Consider the following 21,700-nt stretch of genomic DNA (forward strand, 5'->3'; position numbering starts at 1 on the left):
ACTATGCGGGGGACAGTTTGGACTTCAAACCAAAGCTTTGTCCTGAGAGTCGCACTAAAATATGATAGCAGTACTAAAGTATGGTCCTCTAGACCAGTGGTCCCCAACCACCGGGCCGCAGAATAATTTTTTATTATTATTATTATTTGTTTTATTTTTTTAATTAATTCAACATAAAACACAAGAGACACTTACAATTAGTTCACCAACATAAAAACACAAGATACACTTACAATTAGTTCACCAACCCCAAAAAACTCCCTTTTTTCATGACAAAAAAAAAAAGGTGGAGGTGTGTTGTGTGTGACAGGAAGCCAGCGAGCAAGGACACAAAGGTGATTGTGCGACTCTTTATTGTGCAAAAGTGCCGCACTCAGAGTTGTGTTTCCAAGCATGGAGCTCGTCTGCCGGGAACCTCATCAAATGTTTTTATCGTATCTCGGCACACGAGCGGAAAGTTGACCTTTGGCGTCCGCTTCGGACTTTAGTCTTCTTCTGGGTCCTCCACACTCTGCTGGTTGCCTCAGATTTTCTGCCAGGACACAAAGTTTGTTAGCAGGAGAGTCGCACCACCTCAATACTTCTTCACATGTGCACCACCTCGATATTTCTTCACATGTGCACCACCACCACAATACTTCTTCACATGTGCACCACCTCAATACTTCTTCACATGTGCACCACCTCGATATTTCTTCACATGTGCACCACCACCACAATACTTCTTCACATGTGCACCACCACAATACTTCTTCACGTGTGCACCACCTCCTCAATACTTCTTCACATGTGCACCACCACAATACTTCTTCACATGTGCACCACCACCACAATACTTCTTCACGTGTGCACCACCTCCTCAATACTTCTTCACGTGTGCGCCACCTCGATACTTCTTCACATGTGCACCTCCTCAATACTTCTCACGTGTGCACCACCACAATACTTCTTCACATGTGCACCACCACAATACTTCTTCACGTGTGCACCACCTCCTCAATACTTCTTCACATGTGCACCACCACAATACTTCTTCACATGTGCACCACCACCACAATACTTCTTCACGTGTGCACCACCTCCTCAATACTTCTTCACGTGTGCACCACCTCGATACTTCTTCACATGTGCACCACCACAATACTTCTTCACGTGTGCACCACCACAATACTTCTTCACATGTGCACCACCTCCTCAATACTTCTTCACGTGTGCACCACCACAATACTTCTTCACATGTGCACCACCTCCTCAATACTTCTCACGTGTGCACCACCACAATACTTCTTCACATGTGCACCACCACAATACTTATTCACATGTGCACCACCACAATACTTCTTCACATGTGCACCACCACAATACTTCTTCACATGTGCACCACCTCAATACTTCTTCACATGTGCACCACCTCAATACTTCTCACGTGTGCACCACCACAATACTTCTTCACATGTGCACCACCTCAATACTTCTTCACATGTGCACCACCTCGATATTTCTTCAAATGTGCACCACCACCACAATACTTCTTCACATGTGCACCACCACAATACTTCTTCACGTGTGCACCACCACCACAATACTTCTTCACATGTACACCACCACAATACTTCTTCACCTGTGCACCACCACCTCAATACTTCTTCACATGTGCACCACCTCGATATTTCTTCACATGTGCACCACCACCACAATACTTCTTCACATGTGCACCACCACAATACTTCTTCACGTGTGCACCACCACCACAATACTTCTTCACATGTACACCACCACAATACTTCTTCACCTGTGCACCACCACCTCAATACTTCTTCACGTGTGCACCACCTCCTCAATACTTCTTCACGTGTGCACCACCTCGATACTTCTTCACGTGTGCACCACCACAATACTTCTTCACCTGTGCACCACCACCTCAATACTTCTTCATATGTGCACCACCACCACAATACTTCTTCATATGTGCACCACCACAATACTTCTTCACGTGTGCACGACCACCACAATACTTCTTCACATGTGCACCACCACAATACTTCTTCACGTGTGCACCACCACCACAATACTTCTTCATATGTGCACCACCATCACAATACTTCTTCACCTGTGCACCACCACCTCAATACTTCTTCACGTGTGCACCACCACCACAATACTTCTTCACATGTGCACCACCACAATACTTTTTCACATGTGCACCACCACAATACTTCTTCACATGTGCACCACCACAATACTTCTTCACATGTGCACCACCACCACAATACTTTTTCACGTGTGCACCACCACAATACTTCTTCAAGTGTGCACCACCACAATACTTCTCACGTGTGCACCACCACAATACTTCTTCACATGTGCACCACCACAATACTTTTTCACGTGTGCACCACCACAATACTTCTTCACATGTGCACCACCACCACAATACTTCTTCACGTGTGCACCACCACAATACTTCTTCACGTGTGCACCACCACAATACTTCTTCACATGTGCACCACCACAATACTTCTTCACATGTGCACCACCACCACAATACTTTTTCACGTGTGCACCACCACAATACTTATTCAAGTGTGCACCACCACAATACTTCTTCACATGTGCACCACCACCACAATACTTTTTCACTTGTGCACCACCTCAATACTTCTTCACACGTGCACCACCACAATACTTCTTCACGTGTGCACCACCACCACAATAATTCTTCATATGTGCACCACCACAATACTTCTTCACCTGTGCACCACCACCTCAATACTTCTTCACATGTGCACCACCACAATACTTCTTCACATGTGCACCACCACAATACTTCTTCACATGTGCACCACCACAATACTTTTTCACATGTGCACCACCACAATACTTCTTCACATGTGCACCACCACCACAATACTTTTTCACGTGTGCACCACCACAATACTTCTTCACATGTGCACCACCACAATACTTTTTCACTTGTGCACCACCTCAATACTTCTTCACACGTGCACCACCACAATACTTCTTCACGTGTGCACCACCACCACAATAATTCTTCATATGTGCACCACCACAATACTTCTTCACCTGTGCACCACCACCTCAATACTTCTTCACATGTGCACCACCACAATACTTCTTCACATGTGCACCACCACAATACTTCTTCACATGTGCACCACCACAATACTTTTTCACATGTGCACCACCACAATACTTCTTCACATGTGCACCACCACCACAATACTTTTTCACGTGTGCACCACCACAATACTTCTTCACATGTGCACCACCACAATACTTTTTCACTTGTGCACCACCTCAATACTTCTTCACACGTGCACCACCACAATACTTCTTCACATGTGCGCCACCACAATACTTCTTCACGTGTGCACCACCACCACAATAATTCTTCATATGTGCACCACCACCTCAATACTTCTTCACATGTGCACCACCACCACAATACTTCTTCACATGTGCACCACCACCACAATACTTTTTCACGTGTGCACCACCACAATACTTCTTCACCAATTTTTCAATATTTTCTTACAGTATTTTTTTTAACATATAAAAGTGGTTTTCTAAATACTTTTGAGTACATTTTATGTAAAAAAAAAAAAAAAAAATCCAAGTATTTAAAAACAATTATGTTCAAATAAAATTGAAATGTTTCCAGTATAAAAAATATTATTCAAGTATAGTTAATATTCACAGTATTTTTCTACTCATAAAAAATATATATCATTTTGCAGTATTTTTGTCAACAAAGTGTTTTTTTAAGTACTTTTAACCGATATTATCTAAAAGAAATCCAAGTAATTAAAAATAATGATGTTGAAATACTTTCAAGGGTGTTTTGGTGTTAACAGCATCTAGAGTTGTTGTTGTTGTTGTTGAAGTGGTGGTGTCGTTAAAGTGGTGTTGTTGTTGTTGAAGTGGTGGTGTCGTTAAAGTGGTGTTGTTGTTGTTGAAGTGGTGGTGTCGTTGTTATTGAGGTGGTGGTGGTGTCGTTAAAGTGGTGTTGTTGTTGAAGTGGTGTTGTTGTTGTTGTTGTTGAAGTGCTGGTGGTGTTGTTATTGAAGTGGTGGTGGTGGTGTTGTTGTTGAAGTGCTGGTGGTGTTGTTATTGAAGTGGTGGTGGTGGTGTTGTTGTTGAAGTGCTGGTGGTGTTGTTATTGAAGTGGTGGTGGTGGTGTTGTTGTTGAAGTGCTGGTGGTGTTGTTATTGAAGTGGTGGTGGTGGTGTTGTTGTTGAAGTGCTGGTGGTGTTGTTATTGAAGTGGTGGTGGTGGTGGTGTTGAAGTGGTGGTGTTGTTGTTGTTGTTGAAGTGGTGGTGGTGGTGTTGAAGTGGTAGAGGCGGTGTTGAAGTGCTGGTGGTGTTGTTGAAGTGGTGGTGTTGTCGTTAAAGTGGTGTTGTTGTTGAAGTGGTGGTGTTGTTGTTATTGAGGTGGTGGTGGTGTCGTTAAAGTGGTGTTGTTGAAGTGGTGTTGTTGTTGTTGAAGTGCTGGTGGTGTTGTTATTGAAGTGGTGGTGGTGGTGTTGTTGTTGAAGTGGTGGTTTTGTTGTTGAAGTGGTGGTGTTGTTGTTGAAGTGGTGTTGTTGTTGAAGTGTTGGTGTTGTTGTTGAAGTGGTGTTGTTGTTGTTGAAGTGGTGGTGTTGAAGTGCTAGTGGTGTTGTTGTTGAAGTGGTGGTGGTGTTGTTGTTGTTGAAGTGCTGGTGGTGTTGTTATTGAAGTGCTGGTGGTGGTGGTGTTGAAGTAGTGGTGGTGTTGTTGTTGTTGTTGAAGTAGTGGTGTTGTTGTTGTTGTTGTTGAAGTGGTGGTGTTGTTGTTGAAGTGCTGGTGGTGTTGTTATTGAAGTGCTGGTGGTGGTGGTGTTGAAGTAGTGGTGGTGTTGTTGTTGTTGAAGTGGTGGTGGTGTTGAAGTGGTAGAGGTGGTGTTGAAGTGCTGGTGGTGTTGTTGTTGGAGCGGTGGTGGTGTTGTTGTTGGAGCGGTGGTGGTGTTGTTGTTGGAGCGGTGGTGGTGTTGTTGTTGTGGGTGGAGTCTCACCAGCAGCACGAAGGTCTTCTTCCTCCTCTGGGCCAGTTGTGGTGAAAGTCTCATCAGCGGGTGAACGGAGTCGGACTGAAGGTGAAGAAGAAAAGTTCCAAGGTCATGAAAGTATTCCACTTCCACTCAGACACCACACGCCTGTCGCCCTCTTTAAAAAATTCCCACATTTCCAGAACATTTATTCCCCATCCTAAAAGATTTTGATCAACTTCCAATTGTTAGCATGCTAACTTGGCCTAAAATAGATATTTACTTTTGTGTTTACGTTTCTTTCAGCTTCAGTTGCATTAAACTTGTTGAATCTGAGCGTCCATTGACTTCAGCGGGGGGGGGGCGCGGGCGGTGGGGGTGGTCCCAGTGCAGCCAAACTCCACCCACATTGGCTTTGTCCCGCCCACTGGACGCCCAGCAGCTCTGGGAGTGAATGGAAAGTGGGCGTGGCCTCGGCTGAGCTTCAGCATGATGATTGGATGATGAATCCCTTTTTGTGATTGAACTACATTTCTTTTTTTTTTTATAATCCTTTAAGTGACATTTTCTTTGTCAGATCTGGCATGTTGTCAACCTCCAGGCAGTGGATGGAAGTTAAAAAGCTAGCATTAAATGTTAGCATGCTAACAATCGGGCGGAAGGCGGGGTATCAATCACAATGTTTACTTATATAGCCCCAAGTCACTAGTGTCTCAAAGGGCTGCACAAACCACTACCACATCCTCGGTAGGCCCACATAAGGGCAAGGAAAAACTCACCCAGTGGGATGTCGGTGACAATGATGACTATGAGAAACCTTGGAGAGGACCACATATGTGGGCAACCCCCCTTTTGCATGGTAACATACGAGAACATGTAGCCTCCTTCCAAGATGGCGCCGATTAGAGTATGTCATGGTTTTGGGGTTTATCCAAATAAAATTTGCAAAAAATGTTAGCATGCTAACGTCAGCATGCTGTCTTCTGAGATGGATCCAAGTACAAATTTAGCTATATTGCTCACATAAAACATTAGCATGGGAACGTTAATGTAGGAAGAGTTAGCATATTTGTGAAATGGTAGTAGTTATCAAAACCCACAGACTTTAGGTTCCACTGAATACAATTTGCAAAAATGCTAGCATAAAAGGTCAGCTTCTTAAAGTTTGCATGATGACATCGAGAAAGTTGGCGTATTTCTCAGGTGGCACCAAAGCTGTGATGTTTGCTAGGGTTTTAAAACGCTAGCATTGCAACATAGAAAAAGTTAGCACACTTCTAAGATGGCGGAAAGTATTGAAAGCTATTTTGGTCCAAATAAATAAGATTAGCTCAAATGTTAGCATGCTAACATCAGCATGTTGTTTTTGAAGGAGTTAGCCCACTTCTAAGATGGTGCTAGGTAACAAAAGCCATAACGTTAGCATGCTATATTAAGAAAAGTTAGCATGCTAACATTTGCATGCTATCTCAAGAAAAGTTAGCAAACTGTGGCCCAGAACAAAATGATGGCGGCAAGTATCGAAAGCCATGATATTTAAGTTGAATAAGATTAGCTCAAATGCTAGCATGCTAACGTTAGCATGCTATCTTAAGAAAAAGGGGGGGGGGGGGTTACTCACCAGAAGTTCTTGTGGGCCATCGGAGGTCTTTGCTTTGGAATAATGGAAGAGGAACTGTGCGGAGAAGAAGGAAACTTCATATTTGGAACAATGCAAGAGGAACTGGCCAGAGAGGTAGGAACATGACGTGATGGTTCTTTCATGAAGGTGAAAACATTGTTGTGTTCTTCACGTAACAAGAGAACTTACCCTCTTGAAAAGGTTCTGGACCTGCTGCTGGAACAACACAGGAGGTTAGGAAGTGACCACACAACACATGGAGAACATGTTCTACTGGCATGTTCTACTGCTACACAACACATGGAGAACATGTTCCACTGGCATGTTCTACTGACATGTTGTACTGCTACACAACACATGGAGAACATGTTCCACTGGCATGTTCTACTGAGATGTTGTACTGCTACACAACACATGGAGAACATGTTCTACTGACATGTTGTACTGCTACACACCACATGGAGAACATGTTCCACTGGCATGTTCTTCTGACATGTTGTACTGCTACACACCACATGGAGAACATGTTCCACTGGCATGTTCTACTGACGTGTTGTACTGCTACACAACACATGGAGAACATGTTCTTCTGACATGTACTGCTACACAACACATGGAGAACATGTTCTACTGACATGTTGTACTGCTACACAACACATGGACAACATGTTCCACTGGCATGTTCTACTGACATGTACTGCTACACAACACATGGAGAACATGTTCCTCTGACATGTTGTACTGCTACACAACACATGGAGAACATGTTCCACTGGCATGTTCTACTGACATGTTGTACTGCTACACAACACATGGAGAACATGTTCCACTGGCATGTTCTACTGACATGTTGTACTGCTACACAACACATGGAGAACATGTTCTACTGACATGTACTGCTACACAACACATGGAGAACATGTTCTTCTGACATGTTGTACTGCTACACAACACATGGAGAACATGTTCCACTGGCATGTTCTACTGACATGTTGTACTGCTACACAACACATGGAGAACATGTTCTACTGACATGTTGTACTGCTACACAACACATGGAGAACATGTTCTACTGACATGTACTGCTACACAACACATGGAGAACATGTTCAACTGGCATGTTCTTCTGACATGTTGTACTGCTACACACCACATGGAGAACATGTTCCACTGGCATGTTCTACTGACGTGTTGTACTGCTACACAACACATGGAGAACATGTTCTTCTGACATGTACTGCTACACAACACATGGAGAACATGTTCTACTGACATGTACTGCTACACAACACATGGAGAACATGTTCCACTGGCATGTTCTACTGACATGTACTGCTACACAACACATGGAGAACATGTTCCACTGGCATGTTCTACTGACATGTTGTACTGCTACACAACACATGGAGAACATGTTCTACTGACATGTACTGCTACACAACACATGGAGAACATGTTCTTCTGACATGTTGTACTGCTACACAACACATGGAGAACATGTTCCACTGGCATGTTCTACTGACATGTTTTACTGCTACACAACACATGGAGAACATGTTCCACTGGCATGTTCTACTGACATGTACTGCTACACAACACATGGAGAACATGTTCTACTGACATGTTGTACTGCTACACAACACATGGAGAACATGTTCAACTGGCATGTTCTACTGACGTGTTGTACTGCTACACAACACATGGAGAACATGTTCCACTGGCATGTTCTACTGACATGTACTGCTACACAACACATGGAGAACATGTTCTTCTGACATGTTGTACTGCTACACAACACATGGAGAACATGTTCCACTGGCATGTTCTACTGACATGTACTGCTACACAACACATGGAGAACATGTTCCTCTGACATGTTGTACTGCTACACAACACATGGAGAACATGTTCCTCTGACATGTTGTACTGCTACACAACACATGGAGAACATGTTCCACTGGCATGTTCTACTGACATGTTGTACTGCTACACAACACATGGAGAACATGTTCCACTGGCATGTTCTACTGACATGTTGTACTGCTACACAACACATGGAGAACATGTTCTACTGACATGTACTGCTACACAACACATGGAGAACATGTTCTACTGACATGTACTGCTACACAACACATGGAGAACATGTTCTTCTGACATGTTGTACTGCTACACAACACATGGAGAACATGTTCCACTGGCATGTTCTACTGACATGTTGTACTGCTACACAACACATGGAGAACATGTTCTACTGACATGTTGTACTGCTACACAACACATGGAGAACATGTTCTACTGACATGTTGTACTGCTACACAACACATGGAGAACATGTTCAACTGGCATGTTCTTCTGACATGTTGTACTGCTACACACCACATGGAGAACATGTTCCACTGGCATGTTCTACTGACGTGTTGTACTGCTACACAACACATGGAGAACATGTTCTTCTGACATGTACTGCTACACAACACATGGAGAACATGTTCTACTGACATGTACTGCTACACAACACATGGAGAACATGTTCCACTGGCATGTTCTACTGACATGTACTGCTACACAACACATGGAGAACATGTTCCTCTGACATGTTGTACTGCTACACAACACATGGAGAACATGTTCCACTGGCATGTTCTACTGACATGTTGTACTGCTACACAACACATGGAGAACATGTTCTACTGACATGTACTGCTACACAACACATGGAGAACATGTTCTTCTGACATGTTGTACTGCTACACAACACATGGAGAACATGTTCCACTGGCATGTTCTACTGACATGTTTTACTGCTACACAACACATGGAGAACATGTTCCACTGGCATGTTCTACTGACATGTTGTACTGCTACACAACACGTGGAGAACATGTTCTACTGACATGTTGTACTGCTACACAACACATGGAGAACATGTTCAACTGGCATGTTCTACTGACGTGTTGTACTGCTACACAACACATGGAGAACATGTTCTTCTGACATGTACTGCTACACAACACATGGAGAACATGTTCTACTGACATGTACTGCTACACAACACATGGAGAACATGTTCCTCTGAGATGTTGTACTGCTACACAACACATGGAGAACATGTTCTACTGACATGTTGTACTGCTACACAACACATGGAGAACATGTTCCACTGGCATGTTCTACTGACATGTACTGCTACACAACACATGGAGAACATGTTCCTCTGACATGTTGTACTGCTACACAACACATGGAGAACATGTTCCACTGGCATGTTCTACTGACATTTTGTACTGCTACACAACACATGGAGAACATGTTCTACTGACATGTTGTGCCGCTACACAACACATGGAGAACATGCTGTACTGCTACACAACACATGGAGAACATGTTCTACTGACATGTAGTACTGCTACACAACAGATGGAGAGCATGTTGTGCCGCTACACAACAGATGGAGAACATGTTGTGCTGCTACACAACACATGGAGAACATGTTCTACTGACATGTAGTACTGCTACACAACAGATGGAGAACATGTTGTGCTGTTACACAACACATGGAGAACATGTTCTACTGACATGTAGTACTGCTACACAACAGATGGAGAACATGTTGTGCTGCTACACAACACATGGAGAACATGTTCTACTGACATGTTGTGCCGCTAAACAACAGATGGAGAACATGTTGTGCTGCTGGACCAACCTGCTGGTCTCTCCATGAAGATCCACTCTCTTCTTCACTGGAAACTTCTCGTAGCTGCAAGCACACAACAGGCCTTCAACTGTGTGTGTGTGTGTGTGTGTGTGTGTGTGTGTGTGTGTGTGTGTGTGTGTGTGTGTGTGTGTGTGTGTGTGTGTCAATACCTTTCTGAAAACGATGTCATCTTCCCACCTGCTGTAAGGACTGCCATCTGAACACAACATTAATCAACAAAAATTAAACAACAGTAAACATTACACAACATTAAACAGTACACAACAGTACACAACATTAGACAGCAGTACACAACATTAAACATTACACATCAGTACACAACACTACATAACAGTACACAACATTGCACAACAGTACACAACATTAAACATTACACAACATTAGACAACAGTACACAACATTAAACATTACACAACAGTACACAACACTACATAACAGTACACAACATTAAACATTACACAACAGTACACAACACTACATAACAGTACACAATATTGCACAACAGTACACAACAGTACACAACACTACATAACAGTACACAACATTAAACATTACACAACAGTACACAACACTACATAACAGTACACAACATTAAACATTACACAACAGTACACAACACTAAATAACAGTACACAACATTGCACAACAGTTCACAACATTAAACATTACACAGCAGTACACAACATTAGACAACAGTACACATTAAACATTACACAGCAGTACACAACATTAGACAACAGTACACAACATTAAACATTACACAACACTACATAACAGTACACAACATTAAACATTACACAACACTACATAACAGTACACAACATTGCACAACAGTACACAACACTACATAACAGTACACAACATTGCACAACAGTTCACAACATTAAACAATACACAGCAGTACACAACATTAAACATTACACAGCAGTACACAACATTAAACATTACACAACAGTACACAACACTACATAACAGTACACAACATTGCACAACAGTACACAACACTACATAACAGTACACAACATTGCACAACAGTACACAACACTACATAACAGTACACAACATTGCACAACAGTTCACAACATTAAACATTACACAACAGTACACAACATTAACAGTACTAAACAATACACAACATTCCACAACAGTACACAACATTGAACATTACACAGCAGTACACAACATTAGACAACAGTCCACAACAATAAACATTACACAACAGTACACAACATTAAACATTACACAACAGTACACAACGCTACATAACAGTACACAACATTACACAACAGTACACAACACTACATAACAGTACACAACATTGCACAACAGTACACAACACTACATAACAGTACACAACATTGCACAACAGTTCACAACATTAAACATTACACAACAGTACACAACATTAACAGTACTAAACAATACACAACATTCCACAACAGTACACAACATTGAACATTACACAGCAGTACACAACATTAGACAACAGTCCACAACAATAAACATTACACAACAGTACACAACATTAAACATTACACAACAGTACACAACGCTACATAACAGTACACAACATTGCACAACAGCACACAACATTAACATTACAAAACAGTACACAACATTAAACATTACACAACAGTACAAAACACTACATTACAGTACACAACATTGCACAACAGTACACAACATTACATAACAGTGCACAACAGTACACATTACACAACAGAACACAACATTAACATTACACAACAGTACAAAACACTACATTACAGTACACAACATTGCACAACAGTACACAACATTATATAGCAGTGCACAACAGTACACATTACACAACAGAATACAACATTAACATTACACAACAGTATACAACATTGCACAACAGTACACAAGATTAAACATTACACAATAGTACACAATATTAAACACCAGTACACAACATTAAACATTACACTACATTACACAATAGTACACAACATTAAACATTACGCAACAGTACACAAGATTAAACATTACACAATAGTACACAACACTGCACAACAGTACACAACAGTTTTGTCTTTAATATAAATAAAAGTGTTAATATTAGTTGAATAATAATAGTCAATAACATTGACTATTATTATTGATTACAATATAGCATACTTACATGTATTTATTCTAATGACTAATTTAGCACTTATATTTGTATTAACATATGATTGTATTTGTTAATTTATTATTAATGTGAATATGATTTGATGCATCATTAATATTCCACTAGTAATGTTAATAGTCTTATTACCAACAATAATACTAAAAGCTTCTTAATTGGGATCTGGTTGTGGCTTGTGCAGCCTTTTGAGACACTCCTGACTTAGGGCTATATAAGTAAACTTTGATTGATTGATTGATTGATTGATGCACAAGTCTCCTTTTTGACCCTCGGGCCGTTCCGTAGCGCTGGCAAATGGGCTGCATTAGATCTTGATGAGCCAAAAGTGAGAAAATATTGAACAGAAATAGAGAAAGAAAAGGAAGGTTCTGGAACTCTCAGGACATGAAGGTTCTGGAACAATCAGGGCACGAGGGTTCTGGAACTATCAGGACATGAAGGTTCTGGAGCTATCAGGGCACGAGGGTTCTGGAACTATCAGGACATGAAGGTCCTGGAACTATCAGGACATGAAGGTTCCGGAACTATCAGGACTTAAAGGCTCTGGAACCATCAGGACATGAAGGCTCTGGAACTATCAGGACACGAGGGTTCTGGAACTATCAGGACATGAAGGTTCTGGAACTATCAGGACATGAGGGTTCTGGAACTATCAGGACATGAAGGTTCTGGAACTATCAGGACATGAAGGTTCTGGAACTATCAGGACATGAGAAATCTGGAACTGTCAGGACATGAAGGTTCTGGAACTATTAGGACATGAAGGCTATGGAACTATCAGGACATGAAGGTTCTGGAACTATCAGGACATGAAGGCTATGGAACTATCAGGACATGAAGGTTCTGGAACTATCAGGACATAAAGGCTCTGGAACTATCAGGACATGAAGGTTCTGGAGCTATCAGGACACGAGGGTTCTGGAACTATCAGGACATGAAGGTTCCGGAACTATCAAGACATAAAGGCTCTGAAACCATCAGGACATGAAGGCTCTGGAACTATCAGGACATGAGAAATCTGGAACTATCAGGACATGAAGGTTCTGGAACTATCAGGCCATGAGGGTTCTGGAACTATCAGGACATGAGGGTTCTGGAACTATCAGGACATGAGGGTTCTGGAACTATCAGGCCATGAGGGTTCTGGAACTATCAGGACATGAGGGTTCTGGAACTATCAGGACATGAGGGTTCTGGAACTATCAGGACAGGAGGGTTTGATCTTGTGGTGATCTGCCTTCACTGTTGTGGGCGGAGCTTGACTTGCATGTTTACATGACAGTTGAGGTGCGTGGATGACATAACACGGAGTTTGTTAGTCGTTTGGCATAAAAGTTCAAGAAAAAAGAAAAACAGTACGCATAAAGTCCAGACACCTTATCAAACTTCACACTTTTCCCACTTCAAAATAAGAGCGCTATGCTTTACATTTGGTCAAACTACATGAACAAAATAAAAATGTATGTTATTACTATCATGCTTTGTCAACGATGATTTGTTATGTACTCTGTGATATGTCCGCCTAAAGAAATGCTAGTACACCAGTTAAACGGATTAAAATAAAGAGTGTATTATTTTATAAGATGTTCTGATTGATAGTCCTCCATGACAGAATATTTAACAGGCTAAAAATGACATGTTATTAACAAATAAAGAAGGTCATGCAGAGATAAAAGTACCATTAACTTGTACAGAATATTTATTCAGGTGGAAATATCACAGATCACATCAGCAAACACCTTTGACAATAAAAGCATGATCACAACAATCCACATTTTGCATGAAAGTGCTATCTTAAGCCATGTGTAGCTCCTCTCTCTCTGAATGCAAGTGCTCCTACAGCAGGAACACATTCTGTATTCTACAAAAGACCAAATCTGGCAAGACACCAAAACACTGAAGATCTTCTTTTTATTGTTGTTAAAAGTGGGTTTAAGTCCTTTTTGTGTTGACCTGTTCAAAAAAACATTTATTTAAATCAAATGAATTGCCCAATCATGGTAATAAAACACTCATTAATAATGAAAAATGATATCGCGGGCGTGTCCAACTCTGAAACACTTTTTTGCGCTAAATGAGGCATGTCCTCCTAACTTTACACATGCGCATATTGCCCGTCCGCTTAAAAGGGGTGGGGGGGTCGCACTAATATACAACGAAAACTTTAACCTTAGTCCTAACATAAATAATAAATATAAATCGTTTGAGGTGCTTACTATGAGGTCAGTCACACCGCTGCCTCTACACCTGGCTATTATCTACCGCCCCCCAGGGCCCTGTTCGGACTTTATCAATGAATTCTCAGAGTTCGTTGCTGATCTAGTGACACACGCCGATAATATAATCATAATGGGGGACTTTAATATCCATATGAATACCCCATCGGACCCACCGTGCGTAGCGCTCCAGACTATAATTGATAGCTGTGGTCTCACACAAATAATAAATGAACCCACGCATCGCAACGGTAATACGATAGACCTAGTGCTTGTCAAGGGTATCACCGCTTCCAAAGTTACGATACTCCCGTATACTAAAGTATTGTCCGATCATTACCTTATAAAATTTGAGGTTCAGACGCATGTTCGTCAAACTAATAATAATAATAACTGCTATAGCAGCCGCAACATTAATACAGCCACAACGACAACTCTTGCTGACCTACTGCCCTCGGTAATGGCACCATTCCCAAAGTATGTGGGCTCTATTGATAACCTCACTAACAACTTTAACGACGCCCTGCGCGAAACCATTGATAACATAGCACCGCTAAAGTTAAAAAAGGCTCCAAAAAAGCGCACCCCGTGGTTTACAGAAGAAACTAGAGCTCAGAAATTATTATGCAGAAAGCTGGAACGCAAATGGCGCACGACTAAACTTGAGGTGCACCATCAAGCATTTAGTGATGGTTTAATAACTTATAAACGCATGCTTACCTTAGCTAAAGCTAAATATTACTCAAATCTCATCCACTGCAATAAAAACGATCCTAAATTTTTGTTTAGTACGGTAGCATCGCTAACCCAACAAGGGACTCCTTCCAGTAGCTCCACCCACTCAGCTGATGACTTTATGCAATTCTTTAGTAAGAAAATTGAAGTCATTAGAAAGGAGATTAAAGACAATGCGTCCCAGCTACAACGGGGTTCTATTAACACTGACACGATTGTATATACGGCGGATACTGCCCTCCAAAATAGTTTCTCTCGTTTTGAGGAAATAACATTAGAGGAATTGTTACAACGTGTAAATGGAATAAAACAAACAACATGTTTACTTGACCCTCTTCCAGGGAAACTGATCAAGGAGCTCTTTGTATTATTAGGTCCATCAGTGCTAAATATTATAAACTTACCACTTTCCTCGGGCACTGTTCCCCTAGCATTCAAAAAAGCGGTTATTCATCCTCTTCTTAAAAGACCTAACCTCGATCCTGACCTCATGGTAAACTACCGACCGGTGTCTCACCTTCCCTTTATTTCAAAAATCCTCGAAAAAATTGTTGCGGAGCAGTTAAATGAACACTTAGCGTCTAACAATCTATGTGAAACCTTTCAATCCGGTTTCAGGGCAAATCACTCGACGGAGACAGCCCTCGCAAAAATGACTAATGATCTATTGCTAACGATGGATTCTGATGCGTCATCTATGTTGCTGCTCCTCGATCTTAGCGCTGCTTTCGATACCGTCGATCATAATATTTTATTAGAACGTATCAAAACACGAATTGGTATGTCAGACTTAGCCCTGTCTTGGTTTAACTCTTATCTTACTGATAGGATGCAGTGTGTCTCCCATAACAATGTGACCTCGGACTACGTTAAGGTAACGTGTGGAGTTCCCCAGGGTTCGGTCCTTGGCCCTGCACTCTTCAGCATCTACATGCTGCCGCTAGGTGACATCATACGCAAATACGGTGTTAGCTTTCACTGTTAGGCTGATGACACCCAACTCTACATGCCCCTAAAGCTGACCAACACGCCGGATTGTAGTCAGCTGGAGGCGTGTCTTAATGAAATTAAACAATGGATGTCCGCTAACTTTTTGCAACTCAACGCCAAAAAAACGGAAATGCTGATTATCGGTCCTGCTAGACACCGAACTCTATTTAATAATACAACTCTAACATTTGACAACCAAACAATTAAACAAGGCGACACGGTAAAGAATCTGGGTATTATCTTCGACCCAACTCTCTCCTTTGAGGCACACATTAAAAGCGTTACTAAAACGGCCTTCTTTCATCTCCGTAATATCGCTAAAATTCGCTCCATTCTGTCCACTAAAGACGCTGAGATCATTATCCATGCGTTTGTTACGTCTCGCCTCGACTACTGTAACGTATTATTTTCGGGTCTCCCCATGTCTAGCATTAAAAGATTACAGTTGGTACAAAATGCGGCTGCTAGACTTTTGACAAGAACAAGAAAGTTTGATCACATTACGCCTGTACTGTATATACCTTTATATACATATATACATACATATATACCTATACTGTATATACCTTTATATACATATATACATACATATATACCTATACTGTATATACCTTTATATACATATATACATACATATATACCTGTACTGTATATACCTTTATATACATATATACATACATATATACCTATACTGTATATACCTTTATATACATATATACATACATATATACCTATACTGGCTCACCTGCACTGGCTTCCTGTGCACTTAAGATGTGACTTTAAGGTTTTACTACTTACGTATAAAATACTACACGGTCTAGCTCCATCCTATCTTGCCGATTGTATTGTACCATATGTCCCGGCAAGAAATCTGCGTTCAAAGGACTCCGGCTTGTTAGTGATTCCCAAAGCCCAAAAAAAGTCTGCGGGCTATAGAGCGTTTTCCGTTCGGGCTCCAGTACTCTGGAATGCCCTCCCGGTAACAGTTCGCGATGCCACCTCAGTAGAAACATTTAAGTCTCACCTAAAACTCATTTGTGTACTCTAGCCTTTAAATAGACTCCCTTTTTAGACCAGTTGATCTGCTGTTTCTTTTCTTTTTCTTCTATGTCCCACTCTCCCTTGTGGAGGGGGTCCGGTCCGATCCGGTGGCCATGTACTGCTTGCCTGTGTATCGGCTGGGGACATCTCTGCGCTGCTGATCCGCCTCCGCTTGGGATGGTTTCCTGCTGGCTCCGCTGTGAACGGGACTCTCGCTGCTGAGTTGGACCCGCTTTGGACTGGACTCTTGCGACTGTGTTGGATCCATTGTGGATTGAACTTTCACAGTATCATGTTAGACCCGCTCGACATCCATTGCTTTCCTCCTCTCTAAGGTTCTCATAGTCATCATTGTCACCGACGTCCCACTGGGTGTGAGTTTTCCTTGCCCTTATGTGGGCCTACCGAGGATGTCGTGGTGGTTTGTGCAGCCCTTTGAGACACTAGTGATTTAGGGCTATATAAGTAAACATTGATTGATTGATTGATCTCTCACGATTCATTGAATGAAGAATGCAATTAATCGCAATGAAACCTTTTCATCCTTTCACATTTTAATCCTTTCACATTAGCCTTTTGTTGCACTTGTTGTGTATAGACTTATTGAAGTACATCAGTAATAATATAAACTATGCAGACTGTTTCTGACAGTCACTTAGTCGTATTGTGAGAAGTGATGGACATTTTAGTACGAATAATAATCACTCATCTTTTAGTCAAATGTGCAAGATTTGCATTTTGAGGTTGTTTGCATTCACAAATACAGTTGTGATCAAAATGATTCAACCCCCACAGAATTTTGGTGTTTTAGCAAGTTGGAAATTTATCCCGTATTTGGTTTATAGTCATATCAAATAAAGATGTGTCAAATAGACAAATGCAATTTAAATTCTAACACTGTATTTGACAAAATAGCAAAAAAGGACATTTTTCTTAATATCTCATTGACAAAATGATTCAAGCCCCTAGTTCCATGCATCTTTAGTACTTAGTAGAACAGTAATGACATCCTTCAAAGGTGATACATAAGCTTCTTGCAAGCATCTACAGGTATTTGAGCCCATTCCTCTTGGGCAAAGGCCTCCAGTTCATTCATATTCTTGGACTTGTGTGCTGCAACTGCCTTCTTCAAGTCCCACCACAGCTTTTCTACAGGATTTAGGTCTGGCCACTCCAGAGTCTTCCAGCCCTTCTTCTGATGTTGATTTGGAGGTATGCTTGGGATCCTTGTCCTGTTGGAAGGTCCAACGTCTCCCAAGCCTCAGCTTCCTCACTGACTTCATGACATTTGCAGCTAATATATCCTGCTAGGAAATAGAATTCATAATGCCTTCAACGCGCTGGAGATTCCCGGTACCTGAGGCAGAGAAACAGCCCCAGAGCATGATTGACCCCCCACCATGCTTAACAGTAGGCAAGGTGTTCTTCATTTTTTCTCCTCCAGACATAACGTTGATTCATAGGCCCAAAGAGTTCCAGTTTTGTCCCTTCACTCTATAGAACAGTTTTACAAAACCTTTGGGGTTCGTCCAGATGATTTTTGGCATACTGGAGTCTATTTTCTTGTGCCTGGTAGTCAGAAGTAGGGTGCGCCTAGGAGTTCTGGCATGGGACGAAACCTGCGTTCCCCCCTCTGCAATGTCCTGTTGTAGTTCCTCAGCTGTTACCCGGGGGTTTTTCACCACTCTACTTCTCAAATACCGGACATCATCCTCTTTTTACCACGCCCAGGTAGTGTTTCCACTGTGCCTTTAGCTTTAAACTTGCAAATTATGCTCCTAACTGTGTCTCTTGGAATGTGTAATGTCTTTGCTATTTTCTTATATCCTTTCTTATGAAGAGAAATGACCTCCTCTCTTGACTTCTTTGACCACTCCCTGGACTTCACCATGTTGCAAATACACCATTGACCATCTACAAGAAGCTGATTGTCACAGTCTTTTTCAATCCGTTTAATTGTTGCTCGTTATGCTTCTAATCACATCTACAGGTGTTTTCAACACCTGATTGAAATGACCTTCTTCAAATTCTGTTCTTAAGAGTTATAATCTTCAAGGGGTTGAATCATTTTGTCAATGAAATATTAAGAGAAATGACACTGTTTGGTATGTTACAAAATATAATGTTGTCATTCAAGGTGCATTTGTCTATTTAATGCATCTTTATTTGATATGACTATAAACAAAATACGGAATAAATGTCCAACTTGCTAAAACACCAAAATTGTGTGGGGGTTGAATATTTTGATCACAACTGTACACCTGATGTATAAATGTTTGTGTCAGCAGGATGTAAACACAAATAATATAATAATAATAAATGTATGTGACAGCAGGATCTAAACACAAATAATATAATAATAATAAATGTTTGTGTCAGCAGGATGTAAACACAAATAATATAATAATAATAAATGTTTGTGTCAGCAGGATGAAAACACAATAATATAATAATAATAATAATAAATGTTTGGGTCAGCAGGATGTAAACACAAATAATATAATAATAATAAAAGTTTGTGTCAACAGGATGAAAACACAATAATATAATAATAATAATAATAAATGTTTGTGTCAGCAGGATGTAAACACAAATAATATAATAATAATAAATGTATGTGACAGCAGGATGTAAACACAAATAATATAATAATAATAAATGTTTGTGTCAGCAGGATGTAAACACAAATAATATAATAATAATAAATGTTTGTGTCAGCAGGATGAAAACACAATAATATAATAATAATAATAATAAATGTTTGGGTCAGCAGGATGTAAACACAAATAATATAATAATAATAAAAGTTTGTGTCAACAGGATGAAAACACAATAATATAATAATAATAATAATAAATGTTTGTGTCAGCAGGATGTAAACACAAATAATATAATAATAATAAATGTTTGCGTCAGCAGGATGTAAATACAAATAATATAATAATAATAATAAATGTTTGTTTTAGCAGAATGTAAACACAAATAATATAATAATAATAAAAGTTTGTGACAGTAGGATGTAAACACAAATAATATAATAATAATAAAAGTTTGTGTCAACAGGATGAAAACACAATAATATAATAATAATAATAATAAATGTTTGTGTCAGCAGGATGTAAACACAAATAATATAATAATAATAAATGTTTGCGTCAGCAGGATGTAAATACAAATAATATAATAATAATAATAAATGTTTGTTTTAGCAGAATGTAAACACAAATAATATAAGAATAATAAAAGTTTGTGACAGTAGGATGTAAACACAAATAATATAATAATAATAATAAATGTTTGTTTTAGCAGGATGTAAACACAAATCTACTTTCAGTGAAATAAAAACATGGAGGTAATAAAAAGTTGTCCAACTCACGTGTGAAGCTGCAGCAGCACAACAAACACACAAGAGTCAAGTGTTGCATTGTGGGAAAGTTCATCGTCTTCTTTCACGCCACGAAACAAAAAAGTTCTTCTGCTCCTTGGTGCACGTCGCTCGCTGCCGTGAGCTGCAGACTTTTGAGGGCTGACATCCTGCACGCCGCCGCCATCCCACATCAATTATTGGCCTGCGTGCATGAGCACACCTACACACACACACACACACACACACACACACACACACACACACACACACACACACACACACTTCCCACCATGATGACACTCCCGCCCCTTCTGGGAAATGATGGCGATGAATGGTGGCAAAGGGTGACAGTAAAGTTCTTCTTATTTAACAGGTATTGGCGCGCAAGCGTAAAAAGAAGTTCATGGCTGTGAAAACACAGGTCAAAAGTAGCGCAAAAAATTCAAGAAATGTAAACTGACTGACATATAATGGTAAATATTGTCTATGTATATATTTATAAATAGACATATATATATTTACTTATTATGGTGTGTATTTACATACATATATATATATATATATATATATATATATATATATATATATCATGGTAAATAGTGTGTATTTACAGTATATATTATGGTATATTGTGTGAATTAATATATTTTTGTGTGTAATGGTAAATGGTGTATATTTATTATAAGTATATATCATTGTAAATGGTGAGTATTTATTAGCAGCATATATGGTGAGTATGTATTATAAGTACATGGTGAGTATGTATTATAAGTACATATAATGTTAAATGGTGAGTATGTATTATAAGTACATATAATGTTAAATGGTGAGTAT

The 21,700-nt window shown here is 40.3% G+C and overlaps 1 protein-coding gene across 1 annotated transcript; it reads right to left on the minus strand.

The window, feature by feature from the left end:
* Positions 1-336: 336 nt before the first annotated feature.
* On the minus strand, positions 337-21,414 carry nms (neuromedin S). The gene is made up of 7 exons (XM_061918231.1): positions 20,876-21,414; positions 10,515-10,561; positions 10,354-10,407; positions 6,837-6,863; positions 6,648-6,701; positions 5,054-5,128; positions 337-532 (listed from the first exon to the last, which is right to left on the minus strand). The coding sequence occupies exons 1-7, from the start codon at positions 20,937-20,939 to the stop codon at positions 524-526; spliced, it is 330 nt and encodes a 109-aa protein (XP_061774215.1). The 5' UTR covers positions 20,940-21,414; the 3' UTR covers positions 337-523.
* Between the last annotated feature and the right edge of the window lie 286 nt (positions 21,415-21,700).

The sequence above is a fragment of the Nerophis ophidion genome, linkage group LG13 (assembly GCF_033978795.1).
Source record: "Nerophis ophidion isolate RoL-2023_Sa linkage group LG13, RoL_Noph_v1.0, whole genome shotgun sequence".
NCBI lineage: Eukaryota > Metazoa > Chordata > Actinopteri > Syngnathiformes > Syngnathidae > Nerophis > Nerophis ophidion.